The sequence below is a fragment of the Mustela nigripes genome, chromosome 8, assembly GCF_022355385.1.
Source record: "Mustela nigripes isolate SB6536 chromosome 8, MUSNIG.SB6536, whole genome shotgun sequence".
NCBI lineage: Eukaryota > Metazoa > Chordata > Mammalia > Carnivora > Mustelidae > Mustela > Mustela nigripes.
In genome coordinates, this window is record NC_081564.1 from 66,851,065 (window position 1) to 66,874,196 (window position 23,132).

Genomic DNA, 23,132 nt, shown 5'->3' on the forward strand with positions numbered 1-23,132 from the left:
TGCTGTGTCTATCTCTGTCAAATAAATAAATAAAATCTTTAAAAAAAATAAATAAAATTATAATGTGTTATTTGTATATGTGACAAGCCTCCCCCTCTCCGCTCCAGAGCCTGGGCCAACGGCTCCTTGGTACAGTATGTCACAGAGAAAATCCTCACTTCTCACTGGGGTAGGACGAAGTCCTCTTGATGCTTTGCTCTAATATTGTGAAATGGATTAGAAGAGCCAAAGGACCAAACAAGAAATCAATATTTTGGCCAAAAGGAAAGAGATATAAGGAATCAAGAGAGGGGGTGGCAACGTTAATTTGTTCAGCGTCTGTGCTGCCTGGGTGAATCAGGGTGGGCTGCGCTGGAACTTGAAGCTTGAGTCGTTCATGTGACAAAAAGCCATGAAGCTATGAGATTGTGGGGAGAGGAGGGAGGAGGCAGGAGCAGCAGGAGGAAGGCACAGGTGTGCAACTATACCGTCCACGTGGAGGCAAGTCAGCACTCTGGGGCACAGAAGCCACGGGGACAACAAGAACCAAAGTCAAGAGTGAGGCTCTGAGGGGCCCTCCGTGTGGGATCAAAGCAGTGTGGGCCAAGGAGATACTTTTAGCAAAGGGAGCCTTGGGAGGAAGCCTGGGGAAGTGGGGACTCCAGTTAGGAGGCTACAGTAACACACTGTATGAGATGTGGGGAAGCGAAATGGGACAGTGGGAACATGGAAGGAAAAGAGAGATTTGGGAAATCATCAGAATTCACAGAACTCAGGGTCTAGTGGCACTTCTGCGTGAGAGAAGATCCTGACTGGCTGCATTCCAAGGGTAAAAATCCATGGAGACACAGAATAGTGTAGCTGTCAACCTGCTAATGGTAGTTCCTGGGGGACCTGGAGAAGGGACACCCAACAGCAGGTGGGCACACCAGGGTGGCCCTCAGAAAGCAGCTCTGGGGATCGAGAATGGACAGGGAAATGACAGACACTTGGGATGGGGATGGGGAGAGACTCCAGCAGGAGAATGGGGGCAGTTTTTAAGCAAGTCAGCATTAAGAAGCTATGAAAAAATTCTTGAAATTTCAGTTAACTGTATTTCTCTTTATATAACAAGGAACAGTGGAAGTACTCTAAAAAGTGAATATAAAATAAAGGCTTTAAAAATAATTTAGTGTGGGGCGCCTGGGTGGCTCAGTGGGTTAAGCCGCTGCCTTCGGCTCAGGTCATGATCTCAGGGTCCTGGGATCGAGTCCCGCATCGGGCTCTCTGCTCAGCAGGGAGCCTGCTTCCTCCTCTCTCTCTCTCTGCCTGCCTCTCTGCCTACTTGTGATCTCTGTCTGTCAAATAAATAAATAAAATCTTAAAAAAAAATAATTTAGTGTGACACTGGCTATCCACGCTTAATTCCTATGGTTTATCAGGAGAATGAAATGAGAAGTTCAGTTAATGTCAATAACTTACACTATTCCATAGCTTCCTGTTTATACTAAAAGGGAAACTGGTTAATTCTCCCTGAAAGACATGACCTATTTTTCAAACTCAAGATATATGGTAAAACTCTTAATTCTCAAATGACAGAAAATTCACGAAACCAAAGAAAAGAGGGAACCTGGAGACTTTGTGTAACTGAGAGTAAGTTGGAGTGGAAGCGGAACGAGAGCTGCACGGCCTGGGATGTCCCTGGCCCCGTCGTCAGGACACTCAGGCTGCTCCCTAGCAAGCGAAATGGGAGCCGGGAACATGCCCTGCTGTGCAGGCAGACAGTGAGAACCTTGAGCGGTGGCTTCTAACTCAGCTCCCAGAGGACACACTAACTTTATTTATTTCCTTCCAAACCCTAAAGGAGAAATAAGCAACTTAGGATTTCAGAGCCCGTCCTCTATGTCTCTGTTTATGCAGGAGAGTCTGAAAAAACTAATTACCTGGTATCGCCTTTCCCAGACTTCACGGAATACCAGTAAGAAGAGGATGTTTAGAATGACATTAATACTATTTACTCTGAACAGCCAAGTTGTTTAACAATATAGACAGATTTATACAAAGAGTATATGTTCCCACACAGGATATTACACAAATATTTTAGAAGGCTATGTCAAATAACATTTGATTGAAAAATATTTTATTTGGTTGAAAGTCAATTACTATGCCATGGGCTTCCAGATCTTCATGTTTACTTGCCCAAAATTGGAAGAATAATTCTTCTACAAAATTGGCTTGAGTTCTATAATGCAAAGGAAACTTCAAAAACCTTTGGCTCATCTTCAGTTGACATTAGCTAACTATTTCTCATGAGTAAGGATCACTGAGCTTCTCTTAACAACCCAAAGGGTAGTTGGAAAGAATTCTAAATTTTCTTAATGTTTTTTTAAATTTTTATTTATTTTATTTATTTGACAGACAGAGATCACAAGTAGGAAGAGAGGCAGACAGAGAGAGAGGGGGAAACAGGCTCCCCGCTGAGCAGAGAGCCCGACGCGGGGCTCGATCCCAGGACCCTGGGATCATGACCTGAGCCAAAGGCAGAGGCTTTAAAACACTGAGCCACCGAGGTGCCCCACCTTAATGTTTAATTTATATTTTAAGAAGGAATAAACCAATAACTGCACACTATTCCACACTTTCATAAAGGCCTTATTAAAGCAGCATTTCCAATTTCCAACAACCTCTTTTATATGTCTTGCATACAAAGCTATTATTACATACCCGACAATTATTTTATCAGTATATATTAGTAAACCACCCAAAAGGCAAAATAATGTGCTGTCATGTTGTATAATACAAATATTATTCAACACACAGCTTGAATTTTCAATCAACTCTAGATACAGCGGTATTCCATGAATTAAACTCTAGAGGTTTTAAGTGATTCATTTTGTTATAAACACTCAATCCAAAAAGATGATTAAAATAATTGAGACAAGACTTGATTATAAAGATAAACAGCTTTTTTTTTTTTTTTTTCCCGTGGTAACATCTGTGGTAATAATGTGCTATCATTTAAACCAACTGAAGATGACTCACCATCTGTGAATAAATATAACTTAAGTTTCTTTTCTAGTACTGGGGATGGTTTTCTTTCTTTTCTTTTCTTTCTTTCTTTCTTTCTTTCTTTTTTTTTTTTTTTTTAAACTAAATCATCCCTCCTCCACCATCTGTCCCTCTTGCAACCACAGAGTGAGATGGTAAGCTGAAGTAAGTACAGTTTCTCACTATGTTTTGGAACAAAACGAACTGGCCCACTTAAGGGATTTATCCATGACCTTGGTTTCCATAGGGTATTAGTCTAAATAAGAGTTAACTGGCCTGGGACCTCCCACAGATGAATTAATCTCTCCTTAGCCATACTCCTGAAAAAATGAAGTTATATTTTCATTTGTATGTTACTGTTTCCAACATAGAGAAGACTTTTTCTCCTGAATATAGTATAATGAAGGAACACCATATCAACATTCAAACATATAGCCTATATACTATAATTCATTTCACTTTAAGTATTGTAGTGAACTCATGAACGTTTGCAATCTGCTACGGCCTAGGGAGGGGTCTTTGGGCCAGCAGCATTCACCAAAGGAATTAGAAATATATCTGGGTTTGGAAACAGTAAAAAAAAATGGACTAAAGACACAAGTAGTGAGCAATAAGTCAAAAGAGAGGCGCTAATAAGGTTTACCACAGGGTAGGAATAGATATAAAAGAAGAAGAGTACCTGGTCTGACAGCACAGTAAGGAAGCACTGGTTGTCCACAGAACAGAAAGGAGATGGGGAAAGGATGAGCAAGTGGAAGGGTACATAAAATTCTAGGAAGATGGCCTAATGCCCAGGCCTTGTTTCCAAAATACCATTTATTAAAAAAAGAAAAAGAAAAAGAAGGGGAAACCAGAGCTCGCTGGAGAAGTAGTTGATTCTAGGACTGGGGCAGGAAAAACAAGATGAGTCTGAAATACTTTGTGCCGCAGAAGACGAAAGGTGTGCTCAAAACAAGAACGGGGCAAGTCAGAGGACACCGGATCCAACCCGGAGGAGCGCCCACGGGCCAATGCTAGAACAGTTCGAGCAACAAAGGAAGTGACAGGACTGAATTATAATCTATAACAAAATACAGAATTATCATTAGGTTAACACCACGGTAGGAACTGTGCAGGTCCACTGTGGATGACAAAATGGCCAAAAGTTTGAGGAGAAAGAGGATATTAGCAAAGTCTCGCTCCTAAGACCGTAATTACTTACAAAGGGCAGAACACTGACTCATCACAGGAGAAATCTGGTAGACACCAAGTTAACCGAATGATCAAGGATACTCATCACCAGGAGTGAGACATACTGACATCACGTACCTCCTGATTCTAGGAACTGAGAAGGATACAATACCACCTCTGTGGGTACTTTTGTCAAATATGCATACCTTTAGTGTAATCATGAGAAAACATCAGAAAAAAAAACACCTGAGGTACATTATGCAAAGTGACTGAGCAGAACTATCCACACCATCAAGGTCAAGAGAGGTAAGGGAAGACGGAGTGACAGTCATAGGCTGGAGGAGAATAAGGAGACATAATGGTTAAACGCAAAGTGGAATCCTGGACAGGACTGAGGAGCAGAATAAAGAACCCAGGAGGAAAAAACCAGTAAAAATTGCATAAGGTCTGTAATTTAGGGGACAGTATTGTACTCACATTAATTTTCTAGTTTTGGTAGTTGTAATATAGGATAAATAATGTAAGTAATGTAATTTATGTTACATGTGTTGCTAACATTAGAGGAACCTGGATGAAGGGTTTACGTAAACTATTTCTACTGTTTCTGCAACTTTCCTGGTAAGTCTAAAATTATTTTAAAAGAAAATGTACAACAAAAAATAGCAAAGTGGCACAGATTCAAGTACCTTCTGCCCACCCCAACCAACACTGTTTCTTCCCTAACACTGTCCTTGTCTTTCTCCTCTGTATTTTTCCTCCCGTTTACTGCTGCCTAAAGTAGCAAGCATTTTACTATTTATCTGCTTGTCTTATTTGATTTGCTTATTTCTCTGATTATCTGATTACTTATTATCTGATAACTTATTTACTTATTTATCTGGTTGTATTTACTTATTTATCTGATTATCTCCCCCACCGAAAAAATAAGCCCTATGAAGACAGGCATTTTTACCTATTTTGCCCATCGTTGTATCTACTACCTAATGTGCTACTTCTAACAAGTTCCCATTTCCTCTCTAGAACATTTCATTCACCTTCTCATCACATTTACTGAGTAACTACTAAGTACAAGACATTGAACGAGGCATCAAGGGGATGCAGATAAGACATGACCCCCCCTTCTCAAGGAAGTTACACTCGAGAGGGAGACAGATAACATTTGAACAAGTATGTACAGGCTGGAAGAGGACAGGAGTCCCACCAAATTAAGTATGAAAAGCTATGGGCATTTAGAGGAGGGAGGCCTATGCCGGGTGAGCAGTAAAAGAAAAGGTTTCAAACAAGTTCTCAAACTCAGCAAGGCCTCTGAATACTTAGCATTTGGATAAGCAAAAAGCAAAGGGGTGAGGGACTGATATACTGGGAAGAGAGAATCAGGTAAGCAAATCCAAACTCCAACCATGCAGGAAAGAAGCAGCAAAAGGCCCAGAGATCATGCTGGTTGGCTGTGCGCTGGCTAGGGAAAAGGAAAAAGGAAAAAAAAAAAAAAAAAAAAAAGGAAAAGACTGGAACAGCACATAGGGGTAGGCTGTGCATGGTCTAGCCTTCCAGTCCAAGGACTCCGGGCTCTGTCTGGTGGCGACAGGGCACTGCCCTCTAGGTAGTTTGGAAGAGGAGGAGGATGTTCCTAGAGCTCTGCTCTATAAAAATTCTTCATGGCATTTTAGAAGATGCAAATCAAGACTCTTAAGAATTACAAGAGATCTTTGGGGTCATCCTCTATGACTTTCTACAATAGGAATCCTTTCAACCTCTTTTCCGAGGTTATGGATTTTTTTTTTTTAAGATTTTATTTATTTATCAGAGAGAGAGAGCGAGAGAGCAAGCACAGGCAGACAGAATGGCAGGCAGAGGCAGAGGGGGAAGCAGGCTCCCTGCCGGGCAAGGAGCCGATGCGGGACTCGATCCCAGGACGCTGGGATCATGACCTGAGCCGAAGGCAGCTGCTTAACCAACTGAGCCACCCAGGCGTCCCCCGACGTTCTGGATTTGAGTCCCTCTGCCATCTGGTGTTCTTCTCACACTGACCATCAGGTACTGAACTAACACTTGTCCTGGTTCAGCTTCTACCCACTGTCCTCTGGCCTACCACACGCTGCTTAGTTCCTCCTTTACAGAATTGTCCTTACAGTAGCTGAACACAGTTTCTCTATTTTCCTGAAGCCCTCTGTTCTCAGGCTATACGTCCTTTCTTCCTCACCATCCTTGAATTACAAGTTCTTTCGTAACGTCACCCGCTTCTGCACACAGCTTGGTTTACTGACGTGATGCTCGCCACATTGCTCCCGTATCCTACAGCGCACTTCCGGATGCCTGTTTCAGGCTCGTTAAACATCCCTACATTCTCGGTCCCTGCAGGGAGTCTTCCAACCTTACTTCTTTCTTAAGTGAAACCCAGCTCTCCCCTAGGACTCTGACTCCCCTAGGGACTTCGGAAGTGAGACACTGCTCATCCTTTCGCATTCCGGACTTCAGGGTCTGGGGGTGTGGGGTTGGTGCTTTGCTTTCATTATCGTTTCATGACTGTTTCCTGGCTACTATTCCTCTATCTCTAAACAGAAAGCTCTGCCCCTATGAGGCTGGTACCAGCTTCCTCTGGCCTACACAGCTGGCACCTACTGCCTTCTAGACTATGGTCCCCTTGGCTCCAGCATCTGACTCACAGTCTTGCTCTCCACCCCACGGCTTATTGTCCTGAGGGACTATGAAGCCTATGTGAGTAGGCCATCCTCGGCTTCCCGTTCATGAGCTGCTCAACCACACTGACTTCCATTCACAGGCACAGCACTTCCATTCCTCACTCACGGCCAAGGCCAGACCATCACTGAGCTGTGCTCCACTTCTGATGTCTTCAGTCTAAATATACTGTTCTTTATGCCCATTGCCATGACTTCCACCATACCCACTCTTTGCTTGCACTCAAATCCCCTTCCTGAAGCCTCTGTGACCCTCTCCTTCCAGCCTCCTGATAGCTCCACTTCTCTCCTGACTTAGCTTAGACCAAGATCCACCATTTCCTGCGAGCAGCCACTCCCATCTTTATGGATTTCTGTATTGGATCCCATGGAGCAGTTCAAGTAAATTGGAAAACCTGCATACGCACATGCAAACACACACACACACACCCTCAGAACAAAAAGTCCTCCGAAGCCTTACTTTACATAAGAGCGGAAACCATATAAATTTCTTACATTCACAGAATTGTCAGGAAGGGAGGCAAATCCCAGTGGGAGGGTCTGGTGAGCACCAGTGTTCACATTACTACCACACGGTGGTGCCATTCCAGCCGATAAACACGAACCCCACTGCTCTTTCCTTTCCCGGGAACTTCTCTAAGTGGTTACAATGACTCACGTGCTATTGTTTTACAAACTCTGTTGTTATAACTGAAAATATTTTCATCTCCTACAACAATCTCTCTCTCAAGCCTTCATAAGCAGTGGTGTTCTGTGATAGTGCTGAAAACACGGCCCCAAAAACAGTCACTCTGGACCAGAAGTTAGCTGTGATAAAACACTATGATGAAGAAGGCCACGTGTCTGCTAGGATGCCCTGTGTTTTTAATTCGGGAACGAGCACTCCAAAAAACTGAGGTGATGAAGGCAAACACTAATAAGAAGCATTAAAGCAAAGACAGGCTACCGTGCTGCACAGTCTTGAGACGCCACTCAATGTCCCCTTCACGTCTTTTCTTATGAGAAGATCAGTATTGAAGTATGAGTTTTATATCATGAGATCACTTTGGAAACACACTGACATACAAAAGGAAGTGTGTTCTTTTTCTTTTTTTTTTTTTTAAATAAGGGTTTTTTGTTTTTTGTTTTGTTTTTAATTTGGCAGAGAGCACTCGAGAGAGAGCACGCACAAGCAGGGGGAGCAGCAGGCAGAGAGGGAGAGGGAGAGGCAGGCTTCCCACTGAGCAGGGAGATTGGGATTTGATCCCAGGACCCTGGAATCATGACCTGAGCCCAAGGCAGATGCTTAACTGACTGAGCCACCCAGGCACCTCATAAGTGCCTTCTTAAGATACAATCGTTCCCCGATCTGTGCAAGAAATGCTGCTCTTTCCAGAGGGGACTCGGTGTGTGGACTTTAGAGCCAGACTGCTTGAGCACGAATCTCCCAGTTCCACACTTTTCTAGCTGTGTGGTTTTCGGGAAGTCATTAACCTCTTTGTGCATCTGAAAAGTTGGGGCCAAACACTACCTACCTGTAAGGCTTGTGCGGATGGAAGGAGTTCATCACTGAGCCGCTTGCAAGCTCCACGGACACACCACGTGTGGGTTGGCAGCGGCAGTCAGCATCCCCACCACCAGCAGGGCCTTCCCATCAATGCTTGATACTTACAAGACTGAATTATTTCACTGGGTCAAAAAACATATGGTGCTTCTTTATTCCCAGTATTTGGCTTACTCACAGTATGCGAAGGTGTTAGTCCTTCTTTGGCAAGACTGTCAGACTCCTCTGCATCGCTGTTCTGTGTGCCAGCATGGAGGAGAGGGCGAAGTGCTTAAAGAACCCTTCCTAGCACCAGTACTAGAAAGTGGGGCGCCTCTGCCCTGCGCACGCTCAGACACAAACACTCAGCCCAAGCAATACCCCAGGGCGCGGTTCCTTCTCCGGTCTTACCTTCAGCCGGTCTTTGGGCAGCGCGACAGCCCCCTGCTTGATGATTTCCAGGACCCGCTCCACCGACAGCTCAGCCCCAGCCTGCAGCAGTCGTGAGCTGAAGAAGGTGATCACCTGGAACGTAAAGTGTTGGTGTTTCTGAACAAGTAGTTGTACCAGCTGTGTTTTTAGGAGGCGCCCTACTCCCACAGTGGTCCCACTTCCCAGAGTGACCCGGCTTGACTTTACGAGCTCTCCTCCGCACCGTCCTGTCTGAAGGGGTTGAGGACTGCGTCAGAGCCAGCCTCGAAGCGCTCTGGACTAAGGCCCCCCACCAAAGCGCTCTAGACTAAGGCCCCCCACCGTGCGGCGGCAAGCCTCCTAAATCCAGCTCTTTCTGCCAGTGGCCTCGCCCTTCCTTAGTCAGACTTCAGTGAGACGGCAGCCCCCCTCAGAAGGCGGGAAGAGAATGCTACAGCTTAAAACCCGTCAGTTTTGAGGCTTACTAGTAACTCTCAAAAAAAAAAAAAAGGCTTAAATGAGAAAGGAATTGAAGCTAATGGTGAAAATGATGTTCAGGGGATTGTTTATAAATTTAATTTATTCACTGCACTCTTCTCCCTGAGCCACAGGGATAATGAACAGCAAGCTAGGACTTCTCATTTTGTGCCCCAGAGCAGCCGGATGCTGGTAACGTAGGAGAATTCTCAATGTAACACTGTCCTTTAACATCTGTCCCTCAAAGTGAAAAGAATGTCATTATTTTTTGAGGAAATCATTTTAAGATCATGATGTTAATAAATCAAGAAGATTATACGTCTTTTTCTTTTTATTCAAGAGAGTAACACTTAAGTATTTATAGTCAGACATGCAAAAATATAAAAATGTTCTGTTAAAAATTATACATTTTCATGTATAGGTTTTCTGTTTTATATGTAAAAGACAAACACTGGTGTAAAGAGATTACCTAACTGTAAAAACAAAATAGTTTTTTTAGCACTCATTAAAGTATGATCATTAAAACTAATCTGGACGATTAGCTATCCTATGCCTTACTAATCCTGAAGTCTTCACATTATCAGCAGCAAACACAGTACTGGTCACAGTAAGGACACTGTTTATCACAGTCTGTTCAAATCCATAACGCAAACATGCTGCCTGGTAATTTCTGTGCATCCGGCTCTGGTGAGACGAGGCTGGTTCATTGCTGCTTCTACCCTGTAACGCAGCGCCTGTTCTAGGATGAGGGGGACATCAGCTCAGCCATTTCCTTCTTGACACGTGTACTTATACTGCACTGCCTTTGATTTGTGGTTCTTTTGCAGGAACAATACCCACCCTCCATTTAGAGGGTTTACTTACTTAAATCTAGATATTATAACCATCAATAACATACACTACAAGGACCTGTAAATGAGTGAGGTGACCTGTAAGTGAGTGACAGCCTTCCAAGCTGAGAACCCCCCTCTCCTCCTGGGGATACTGTCGGTAGCTGACACGGCTGAAGCCTGGCGGGTTGTGTGTGCCAATACTAAGAATGAGGAAAACTCCATGTGTTTATTTTTAGATGAAGAAAGGAAAGCTCTGATACTATCTTCCCATGCTTCTGCGGACGGTGGGTGCGACCTCTGGGTGTGTGTACTCATCCACTTTGGAGATTCTGGATGGAGATAACAAAATGTGTACAATCAAAGTGAGGCAGACGGCACAGCGTTCAAGCAAGGGTACTTCAGACCAACGTGAAAGACTGCGGACATGTCGCATCATCAAAGCAGCAAGTAATGCAATGGAATCTACTTTGGTTCACTCTGTGGTTTACACAGACTTGTCTCTAAGCCTCAAGGAACTTGTGTTCCCACTGGAGGAGCCGTGGAGTAGGCAAGAGACTCCCTCTCTACGTAAGTTCCTGTTTTCAAACTGGCTCTCATTTGTATGTCTTATGCGGATATTCAGTTCTTGGATTTGGATGCACACTGATTTAAAAAATGATAAAACTACCAACTTCTGGGATGCCTGGGTGGCTCAGTGGGTTAAAGCCTCTGCCTTTGGCTCAGGTCATGATCCCACGGTCCTGGGTTCGAGCCCCACACCAGGCTCTCTGCTCAGCAGGGAGTCTGCTTCTCCCTCTCTCTCTCTGCCTGTTGCTCTGCCTACTTGTGATCTCTGTCAAATAAATAAATAAAATCTTAAAAACAAAAAACAAAAAACAAAAAAACTACCAACTTCCAGGAGAAAAGTAAATTTATGCATCAAAAGCAAAGGGAACAGACAGCTACTGTATGTATGAGCCCGAGAGCTCCTCTATTAATTAATTCTCGTCACAATCCAACAAGCTGATGAAAGCTCTGTCCTACAGACTCTATGGGATGAGAGAGCGAGTTGCTTGACCCAAGTCAACCAAGTAAGTATCCAAAACGGCACTGGTACTTGGATGTTCCTTCTCACTTTACCATGTTGTCTCCAGCAATTCTTGAGTAACAAAAGGCTTCGTTTTCTTCATGGAAAATATTTGAGATGAAAGGTTTAAGTTGCGTAGCCCCAAATTTCATTTGGAGTCAGGCTGTACCATTAGCAAAGAATGTGAAACGAATTCATTCAAAGAGACAACTTGTAATTCCTATCACCCAGTTAGAATTTTTGCAGACAACAGTGTATTTAGTGATGATGATTTTAATAGTTAGGTGGCTTTTATCTACTTTCATAGGAACCATTAAAATTGTTAAGATTGATGAACTTTTTCACCTCTGAAAATGTTTGCAGAAGATACAGTTAATGATAGAAAAAATTGAGAGTGAAACCTTTAGCGAAATGGGAATGAATGATATGTTAGTGCAATTTAAAGGCAACTTTTTCAGAGGAAGTTTCTTCTCCGTGGGTGTTACACAGCTTCCCTCCACCCACCATATTTGGCCACAATTCCTGAAATCTAAGTAGAGCACATTACCTTCAATTACGCTATTAGTTGTGCGCAGTAATTATCCAAGGTCATGGTCTGATTAATCAGCTGTACCCTTTGAATAATGTCAAAATCACATTTAACAACCACTTATTATGAAACCAGTGAGTAATCACTAGAACACAGATATATAGAAATGAGAAGTTAAAAAAAATTAGAAGCTTTTTTAGGGTAGATGAGGGTATATATTAGGCATTTTTGCTTGCTAAATAGTCACTCCTCCAAGAGGTAAAAGTAGAGAGCTAAGCCATTTTCTTCTCTTCCATAAAAGATAATAAACATGTCTTTAAAAGTGAAATCCATATGTTTTCTCATTGATCCTGGGTTTTCCTCAAGTTTTTGTGTCTTAATCAATACGTGTGTTAACAACATATTCAGTGGGAGAGATCTCCAGAAGATTTACAAAGAAAATAGACATTTTCAAGAAAGATGCAATGTAATTGGAAGGACAAGAAGCAGATTAAATAGGCATAATTAAACAGATTAGACATCATGGTACTGTGTACCACTTCACATGACTGTGAAGTGCTCAAAGTCAGAAGGCGTAGTTGGGGTCCTGTCTTTGATACTGACAAGCTACCTGACTTGTAGAACTCAGGGTCTAGAGCACCTACCAGGTGTCAGAGGCTTAGGTTTAATTCCCAGCTCTGCTTATGAATGTAGACAGGTTATTTAACTTTTTATGCCTCAGTTTCCTGATCTATAAGTGAGGAAAGATAGAGTACCTGCCTCATGCATGGATACTGTTAGAATTAAATAAGTTAATACCTTCGAAGTGCAAAGAACAACGCCTGGCACATGGTAAGGATTCATAAAATATCATTATCATTAGGTGTATATCTCAGTATCCTCACTTACAAAATGAAAAAGTTGCCCTACATACCACATAGGAAACACTTATAATACACATGAAACTTAAGGATAAATCAAACCAGACAGGAGTAGCAAGTGTGATCTACTGAAAGTAAATTCCAGGAAAGTCTGCTGGTTAAAACCAACATGATCATTATCGGTTTAATGCATTACTGAGGGTCAATTTAAAACTCTTCTATTTTTTTCTTTTAAGATTTTATTTATTTGACAGAGAGAGAGGGAGAGAGAGAAAGAGAGAGAGCGAGCACCAACATGAGCAGAGGGAGAGGGAGAAGCAGGCTCCCTGCTGAGCAAGGAGCCCAACGTGGGGCTCCATCCCAGAACCCTGGGATCATGACCTGAGCCGAAGGCCGCCACTTAATTGACTGAGCCACCCAGGCGTCCCAAAACTCTTCTGTTTTTACTTGGTGAGTTTATGTATTACCTTCCTCTTTCAAAAACAATTTGTATTTTATTATTTCCAGAAAATTTAAACAGTACAGTGTTGGGGAAGTTTTCATAGTTGGCGAAGTTTTCTTTTCTCATGAAAGAATGCTGAATTTTGACAAATGTTTTTTCTGCATGTATTGGAACAACTGTCTGGTTTTTATCCTTTAGCCGTTAAATTTTGTGAATTACGTCAGCCTTTGAATTCCCGGGATGCACGATAACTGAGGATGTTGCATTATTCTTCTGGTAACACTGCAAGATTTGATTTGCTATTTTGCTGAGGATTTTTTGTGTTTCTATCTATGAGTGATACTGATTTGTAATTTTCTTTACTTGTAAGGTCTTTATCTACGAGTAGCATTAGGGTAATAATGTCCCCATAATATGAGTTGGGAAGTATGTCCTCTTTTTGTATAATCTGGAGGAGTTTGTATTGAAATTATAATATTTCTTTCTTAAAAATTTGGTAGAATTTGGGTGAAGACTTCCAGGCTCAGAGTTTCCTTTGTTGGAAAAATTTTTAATACTAATAATTCAGTATTGTTAAAGATATAGAACTATTCAGATTACCTATTTCTTCATGAGTAAGCTCTGAGAGTTTGTGCCTTTCAAGGAATCTTTCCATTTGATCTAAGTCACGCAATTAATTGCCAGAAACTTATTCATAATATTACCTTATTATACTTTCAGTGTTCCTGCTATCATTCCTGACACTGGTAATCTGTGTTTTCTTTCTTTTTCTGGGATTAACTTTGCTACAGATTTATCAGTTTTATAGTGTTAAGGTTTTTATCCTTCCCAAATAACCAGCTTTTGCTATCACTGATTTTTTGTTCTTTTATTATTTCCTACCTTCTTCATGCTTTGGATTTAATTCACTCTTTGTAGTTTCTTAATGTGGAATCTTATTTATTTAAGACCTTTCTTCTTTTCTAATAGAAGCACTTAATACTATAAATTTCCCTTTAGCTGTATTCCACAGATTTTGATATTTTGCATTTTCTTTTTTACTAACTTTATTATTTTTGCTGTTTCCTTCTATCTTTATTTTTTTAGTTTTGAATTTTTTGAACTTTTTTTTTCATGTTCATATTCTTTTTTTTTTTTCATGTTCAGTTAGCCCCACTGTATTGCTAAGTTTAAAATATGTTCTCTTTAGGGCGCCTGGGTGACTCAGTTGGTTAAGCAATTACCTATGGCTCAGGCCATGATCCTGGAGCCCCAGGATCTAGTCCCACATCAGGCTCCCTGCTCAGCAGGGAATCTGCTTCTCCCTCTGACCTCTCCTCTCTCATGTTCTCTCTCTCATTCTTTTTCTCTCTCAAATAAATAAATAAAATCTTAAAAAATATATATATATGTTCTCTTTAGCTTTGGCCTCCTCTCTCTTTAAACAGGTGTACTGTTTACTTTCCAAATATCTGGGGATATTTTCCAGATATGTCTCTTACTGATTTCTAGTTTAATTTCATTGTGGTCAAAGAATATACTCTATTATGATTTTAAATCTTTAAAATTTGTTGAGGTTTGTTTCATGGTCCTGTATATGGTCTGTCTCAGGGACTGTTCCATGTACACTGATGATGATGGGTACAATGTTTTATAAATGTCACTTAAATCAACTTGGTAGTATTGTTTGGGTCTTCTATATTGTTACTAATTTTCTGTTTATTGTATCAGTTACTGAGGAAGAAGTATTGACTTCTCCAATTAAAATTATGGGTTTGCCAATTCCTTCTTGTAAATCTATCAGTTTTTACTTTGCGTATTTTGAAAGCTCTGTTGTTAGGTGCATCCATATCTAAGACTGTTATGTCTCCTTGCTAAACTGACCCCTTTATCATCACACAGTGTCCCTCTTTATCTCTGGCAATGCTTCTTTTAATGAGGTCTACTTAGCTGATCGGATACTAACTCCAGCTCTCTTTTAATTAGTGCTTACATGATAAAACTTCTTTCAGCCTTTGACTTTTAACAGACCTAGCTCTATTCACAGTGAGTTTCTTAGAGAGAGAACAAAGATTTTATCTTTTATCCAATCTGAGAATCTCTTTTGAGGCATTAATGGGATTGTTGACATGACTGGATTTAAATCTCCCACACTGCTTGTCATTTCTCTTTGTTCCACTATTATTTAGTCTGCTTTTCCCTGCCTTTAGATTAAATATAATTTAAATATAATTTATATTTATAAATTATAATATTTATATATAATATATTATATAATTAATTTAATATATAATTTATTATGTAATATAATATAATTTATATTAGTCTGTTTTTACCTGACTTTAGATTAAATATAATTTATAATTCCATTTTATCTCCATCTTGGGCATACCAGTTCTCTCTCTCTCACTTTTTTTTTTTGGGTGGTTGGCCTAGAGCTTATGCAGCCATCTTGCATTTATCAGTCTACCTTCGTATAATACCACAGCATTTCACGTTGTCAAGAAATCAAGAATTTTGCCCTACTTGCAAGTGAACAAGTCAGTTTTGTGGATCCTGGAAGGATATGGAGATTTCTGGGTCAATGATGAAGGACAGCTGTTAGTCAAACAACAGCAGCAACCAGGACATTATCATTTTAAAAAATGGGTTCCCCAAGCCCCAATTTGCATAAAAGTGGTTTGATGAGGGATGGGTGACCCCCCACACATGTAGTGGGTTATATTATAGGAAGAGAACTCTTGAGCTTAGGGAACCCAAATCTTTTACAATGGTCAGTAAGCAGGTTTACCTTTTGCTCCTGAGGGAGACACAGGCATGCCCCCACCCCACCCCTATGGTTCTCTTTGCCTGGCACACTCTGACCCTAGATTATCTGTGCGGCTCACTCTCTACCTCCTTCAAGTCTTAGCTCCGATGCACCTTCTCGGAGAGGCCTTCTCTGACTGCGCTCTTTGGACTTGCAACTTCCCACCCCTACTCGGACCAGCACTCATTCCTCTTCTTCTTTTTTTTTTTTTTTTTGCATAAGAAACTTGGTCGATGTTCCATTTACTGAGATAAGGAAGACTGCACAAGGAAGAGCTGATTCATTTTGTGTTTGACTTTTTGAAGAAAACAAGGAATTCTGATTGAACCTTCTTCAACATTTGTGGGATTGTCACGTAGGCAACTGGACGTACTTGTCTGGAGCTCAGAAAGGATGGTCGGGTTTGGAAATCCACAAAATCTAACATGACTTTTACACTGTCCAGAGATAAGAACAGTTCTTGCCTTTAACACACTGCATATGTTACTATTAATTGCCTCTGCTCTTTACTTATATTCAGCCATGAAATTCCTTTCACGTCTTCTCTCATTTGGTGTCACAATTCTATTGTCCTGTTACTTAATCCACCCAGATCATATCACCTATGGGTTAGATGGGAGGGACATACAGCAGTGGCTCACAGATATCTGGTCATTTGGAAAACACGCTGGAAGGATCTGCGAAGTTAAAAGTGCTCCAAGGTTAGTGCCTCCTGTCTCAGATATTCAACACTGCTGACTGTCTTAATGAAAAATATCAACTCTGAAGTCCCTGTCAGCTAAAAATAACAGTAATTCTTAGTCTTTTTTACCAATACTTTTCAAGGTTAACTCCATGAAAAAAGATATAGCAAAGGCTTGCTGGAGCCAAATTTCAGGGGCACTTAGGGCAGGGAAGGGGAAGGCAAAGTGCTGAAAGAAGCAAAAAGTAGAGATGTTATTTACAGCTCTGTCATGGCATTCTTTTCAAAATATGCAAAAGAGTTTAAACAACTTTTTGAATGAACTTCCATTGTGCCTGCACTATTTTGGATGGCAGTATTCAATAAAAAACTGTTGGACAACCTGACCATTTGAAATTTTACTTTAGGTTTATCTAAGTGCACACTGAAAGCATGGAGTTTCTAATCGGGCTTCAAGGCCTGGCTGAGTGACTTACCGGCTAAGTGACCTTGGGCCAACAATTTTTTCTCTCAAGTCCTACTCGGCCTCCCTGGTTTAGGGGTCACATGAGATACTGTATATGCAAATTATCCACAATCAGGACCTACTTGAATATTTAATCATCATTTAAGACAATGATTTTTAGGCTGGGATTTGTGTGAAAGTCACCTGGGAAACTGTCACTCAATATCCTGGTTTTCTCATCCACTAAGTGGGATAATCAAACCTAGTTTACTTTTTACTGGTTTAAGAAGAATTAAAAAAAAAAAAAGGAGAAGAATAAAAGAGATAATGTATATGAAAGTACTTAGCCTCATTCCTAGCACTTAGCAGGTGCTCAACAACATTCAGGCATTTATTTGCCTAAAGAAGCGCGTAACAGCATATGGCCAAATGTTTACCATAAGAGGCCCTTTCTGCTGAATATACAGAAGTGTAAGTGGCCCATTCTTCTGTCAGCCACAGGAAAGTGAGTCCTGGATGTAAGTCCAGTTAACACCCTGCTTCCATTTCCACATGGTCATACACCGTGTGATACGCAGTCAGGTCCCTTCTTTTCCTCACCTTAACCCTGATCTTCACTTCTTTCAAAAGGGACTAAGTTTTGAATGGGGGTGGTGAAACCCTTTCCATGGTTCTTGTGTGCCTTTTCAAAAACTAATATAGTCTTTTCAAGATGTTTTTAAGGATGTCAAGTGTTAATCACCTTGTTACTGAGAAGGATCCTCAGTTCTATCATTGGGGGAGTAAAGACTGATTTGACATCAGAAGTGATTATGAGAGAGAAAAGAGAACTGTGAAGTCTCCAGGTTTGTGGATATGGCTCGATGTTTTCAGGCAGTGAGTGAGAAACTGTGGGAGCATTTAGCGAAGGGGTATAGTAGTTAGGCCTGATGATTATAAACACGGGCGTGGGCTTTGTCACAAACTGCCTGGTCTGAGTCCCAGCTCTATGACTTTCTGAATGTGTGACTGTGAGCAAGTAAAAATCTTTCTAAGCTGGTTTATCTATAAATTGAAAATGAAAATGAAAAAAATACCTCATTCACACCTTTTCCCAGAAAGCTACTACATAGTCTATGCTCCCACCAACACAGAGCAGTAAACCAAGAAAGAGGAAGCCAGAGGAGCCGATGTCAATCAGAAGAGCCAAGTGAAGGAAATTCCTAAGAAGATGCCACAGCTAGGCACGAGAACCAGAGCACAACATGGCTGGGGCAAAAAGCAGGAAGCAGGTCTCCAAGAAAAGGATAGAAATGAAAATTTTATTGGCTCTGCTTGACCATTTTGAGAGGAGTTTTAGAGTTATGCCTTAAAGTCTGAGGCTTATTAGAGACTAGATATCTGTAACACATAATCGAGAAATTTGCCTAGAATCCAGAGCACATCAAGTATCTGCAAGAAAATAAACAACAGAAAAACTGGAAAAGGACTTGAATGGAAACTCATAAAAGAGGAAATCCAAATTGGGGGGGTGGGGGAATATTCATCCTCAATGGGAATCAAGAAATTATAGATGAGATGCCATCACAAAACTGACAAAACTAAGTGTTCATGGGAAGTAACAGAACCTCTCACACACCACTGGTCGGACAGTCAAATGGTAGGACCCCATGTTAAACAGTTGGCATAATACACACTGCCCAGTAATTCCACTTCTGGGTGTCCATCCAAGAAAGAGGTATGTACATATGCTTACTTATGACCGAACTTGCATATTTCTACCTGGTGAGAATACAATGATTGAATGTCTTCCTAAATGTGGGTCACACAAGGACAAGAATGTTGGCTCTTGGGTTTACTCTTGTGCCTGGTACTGTGAATCATTATTTGTTACTCAAGGAATGACTGTGGAGTCATGAAAACATGAATTCAAAAAGACATATGCACCCCCATGTTTAAAGCAGCATTATTTACAATAGCCAAATTATGGAAGCAATCTAGGTGTCCACTGATTGATGAGTGGATAAAGAAGATGTGGTACAGACATACAATGGAATATTATTCAGCCGTAAGAAGAATGAAATCTTGCCATTTGCAACCACATGGATGGATCTAGAGGGTATAATGCTAATGAAATACATCAGAGAAAGAAAAACCTTATGATTTCACTCATCCGTGGAATTTAAGAAACAAAACAAACGAAGAAAAAAAGAGACAAACCAAAAAACAGACTTTTAACTATAGAGAACAGACGGTTACCAGAGGAGAGATGGGTGGCAGGATGGTGAAACAGGTGAAGGGGATTAAGAGTACACTTATCCTGATGAGCACTGTAATGCACAGCATTACTGAGTCACTGTATTGTACAGCTCAAACTAATACAATGCGATACATCAGTTATACTGGAATTAAACAAAAGGAAAAAATAGAAATATCCTACATATAGTTTTCCTCAGAACTGTTTTCATACGATATCTTTAGCATTTAAGATTTATTTATTTATTATTATTTATTTGACAGGCGGAGATCACAAGGAGGCAGAGAAGCAGACAAGGGGTGGGGGGAAGCAGGCTCCCTGCTGAGCAGAGCGCCCGATGCAGGGCTCGATCCCAGGACTCTGGGATCATGACCTGAGCCGAAGGCAGAGGCTTTAACCCACTGAGCCACCCAGCATTTAGTAAGATGATCCTATTATATATGGATGATTTTTTTTCCTACTCATTTGCTATACTACAATAAATAAATTACCAATAAGAAATGTTAGTTTTTTTCCAGAGTTGAATGCTACCTGTTCATGGTATTTGGTTTGCTTGATAAATGTATTAGTGAAAACACTAATACAACAATAGAAAATTTAGCAAAAACACCTTTAGAAAAGACAGAAAGTAAAAGTTTATAGACCTGTGAAAAATATTCTGTCATACTAGAAAAGGAATTAACTGAAATGATAATGAAATGCCAGTTTTGATATAAAAAGACAAATATTAAAATAAGTATAATACTCAAAGCTGCAAGAGTGTATGTAGTGGGACAGACCCTCTCATAAATCAGGTGTGGAAATATAAGATGTTTTACAGGTGCATAAACTGCCCAGTGTTTCTGGAAAGCAATCTGGCAGCATGTGTTGAGTCTTAAAAATACAGATACCCTTACAGTAAAAATTAGTACAATTCTAGTCCTAAGACTATGCCAAAAATGTAACTGAAAAATAAGGTAAGATTTATTTACAAGCTGTTCATAAATTATGAAGTAACATAAAATAAGTGAAACACCCAAAATGAGTAATAATGGGATAATGGTTAAATACTCTTTTGAGAGGGTCTCTGGGTGGCTCAGTGGCTAAGCCTCTGCCTTTGGCTCAGGTCATGGTCTCAGGGTCCGGGGATTGAGCCCTGCATCGGGCTTTTTGCTTAGCAGGGAGCCTGCTTACCCATCTCTCTCTCTCTGCCTGCCTCTCTGCCTACTTGTGATCTCTGTCAAATAAATAAATAAAATCTTTAAAAATAAATAAATAATCTTTTGGGACATCAATAATACAGGTTATACAGATATTAAAATGGGAGATTTTCAAAGAATTAATGATACCACAGAAAAATGTCAATGATCTAAAGGCTAAGTAAAAATGGCAGAATACAGAACTGTATAAAGAATGATCTCCATTCTATCAAATAAATGTGTGTGTGTATATAATACACACAGACAGAATACAATAATTACTATAGCAGAAAAAACTACAAATATACTTTATGTTCAAAGAAGGGATTTTAACTTTCGTAGTTTTTGGCAAGGTTTCTTCAACTTTTGCTGCTTTGATACTTAAAAAAGAATCATAATGTTTCCATTTATACTTACTAGATCGATATTCTGCATTATATCCTGAAATGAAGGATGAGTTCGAAACTGTTCGAAGAGATCTCGTTTGTAAAGCAGTGCATACACCAAGTTTGGATTGTGGTGAAGAGAATTTGTCAGGCAGGAATTGATGATCTCTAACATCATTCGAATCACTTCTTCGATGACATTCAAGTCTTGTGCCTAATAAAGAAAGAAAAGCCACACGCACAGTGTTTTTCTCCTTAACACAGAATTAATCGACAGTAACTGCTTTAAAATTGTAACTTTCGGGGCACTTGGGTGGCTCAGCTGGTTAACCGTCTGCCTTCAGGCTCAGATCATGATCCCAGGACCCTGGGACCGAGTCCCACATAGGGGCTCCCTGCTCAGGAGGGGGCCTGCTTCTCCCTCTGCCTACCACTCCACTAGTTTGTGCTCTCTGACAAATAAATAAAAATGTTAAAAAAAAATAAAATTATAATATTGAAAAGATAATGCAAAAGAACCTGTCCAGGTGACTTTTGTCAAGAATCTTCAGAATTAGGTTTACCATTTAATAAAGTATTTGAGTAAAAATCCTTTGAATTCATATGGTCACAATTAGGAACTGAACATAATAAAATATAGATTTGCCAATATGGAAGGAAACTTGGGGCTTCCTCAGCCGCTCCCTTACTAGATCCTTACTGGCCTTCTCATTGTAGCATCACCCTAAATCACGAGACTTCCACAGTGCAAAGTGGTGGTTGGGTCTTACCAAGTCCAAGAAAAGTGCCTAATTCAGAACATGACCTCACTTCTTCTCTACACTGTATTTTCAATCTCTCTATTTACAGATAAATAGCCTATTGTTTGGTCTCTTTTTCCTCAGTCAACATCTTTGGGAATCTAAATAAGAAATAGTTAAAAGATGGCAAAAACAATCAACAAATCTCTTAGAAGAAAGAACGGAAAGAGCAAAAATACAGGTATATACAATGGACGTTCCTTTTCCTCTTGAGTTTTCTAAATTATGTTTCAAAGTTGTAGCAAAAGATTGTAACATTGATGTGGCTCTCAACATATATAAGGGAATATATAAGACAATTATATTATAAAACAGGGAGGGCAAAGGGATGTAAACAGAGAAAAGGTTTCTACTCTTGAATTGTTAAACGTCAGCAATACTAGACTGTGACGAGTCATGCGTGCATACTGTTTAGAGCAAATCTATAGAAATCCACACAAAAATACTACCCGTACATCAGAATGGAATTCTAAAAAACTGTTCAAGTTTTTCAGGAAGGCAGAAAAATAAGACAGACATATGAAAAAGAGGGAACAAACAGAAAACAGTGAAATGGCAGACTTTGGCAGAGTAGATAAAAAACACAAGATCCAACTATATGCTACCTACATGAAATTTCAAATAAAACTCACTTCAAATATAGTTACGTCAAAAACAAAGGATGGAAAATGATATACACCATGTAAATATTAGTTGAAAAATTAATCTGGTAGTGACAGATGAAGTACAACTCAAAGACTGTGGCCTGCAAAGTAAAAAATATTTATTATCTGGTCAAGTAAATAAAAAGCTACGCTTATTCCCACACAATTTATCTCAGCGCATACAGCGTATACAGAGTATAATGTCCAGCATTCAACCAAAATGTATGAGACAAATAGGTAAAAACAACCCACATCCAAGAGACAAATGGGCAGTATCAGACAGAGCTACAAAGATAATAAAAATATCAAACAAATTTAAATGAACTACGATTTACAAAATCTACATATGAATCTACATATGTTTGGATCAAGGGGGAATTTCAGTGGAGTTGAAAACTGTAAGAAAGTGACAAACATATACTCTAGAATTTAAAAGATACGTGGCATTAGCAGTAAAGAACACCTACATGGTTCAACAGTGGACTTAACAAAGTCTTTTTTTTTTTTTTTAAAGATGTTATTTATTTATTTATTTGACAGAGAGAAAGAGAAATCACAAGTAGGCAGAGAAACAGGCAGAGAGAGAGAGGGGGAAGGAAGCAGGCTCCCCACTGAGCAGAGAGCCCGATGTGGGGCTTGATTCCAGTACTCTGAGATCATGACCTGAGCTGAAGGGAGAGGCTTAACCCACTGAACCACCCAGGCACCCCTTAACAAAGTCTTGAAGAGGTAATGGCTAAGCATTAAAATAATGAAAGAATCAAACACTGGCCCAAGAAACTCACAAAATATCTCCCAAATCCACCCAAAACAAAACAAAACAAAAACACACACATAGACACATCATGTTAAACTCTGAAAACCAAAGACAAAGAGAAAATCTTGAAGGCAGCCAGAGGAGTAAAAACACCCGAAATATGGAGACACAAAGATCAGAATTACGGTAGACAGCTCATGAGAA

At 40.3% G+C, this 23,132-nt stretch overlaps 1 protein-coding gene across 2 annotated transcripts in view; it reads right to left on the reverse strand.

Moving 5' to 3' along the window:
- The window catches only part of DYM (dymeclin), a 335,066-nt gene that overhangs the window by 44,542 nt on the left and 267,392 nt on the right, over positions 1-23,132 (reverse strand). For both annotated transcript variants that reach the window (XM_059409625.1, XM_059409626.1), the window contains 2 exons: positions 20,759-20,941; positions 8,806-8,919 (listed from right to left, as the gene is read on the reverse strand). In XM_059409625.1, the coding sequence (XP_059265608.1) occupies positions 8,806-8,919; positions 20,759-20,941 (297 nt within the window). The remainder of the gene's footprint in view (positions 1-8,805; positions 8,920-20,758; positions 20,942-23,132) is intronic.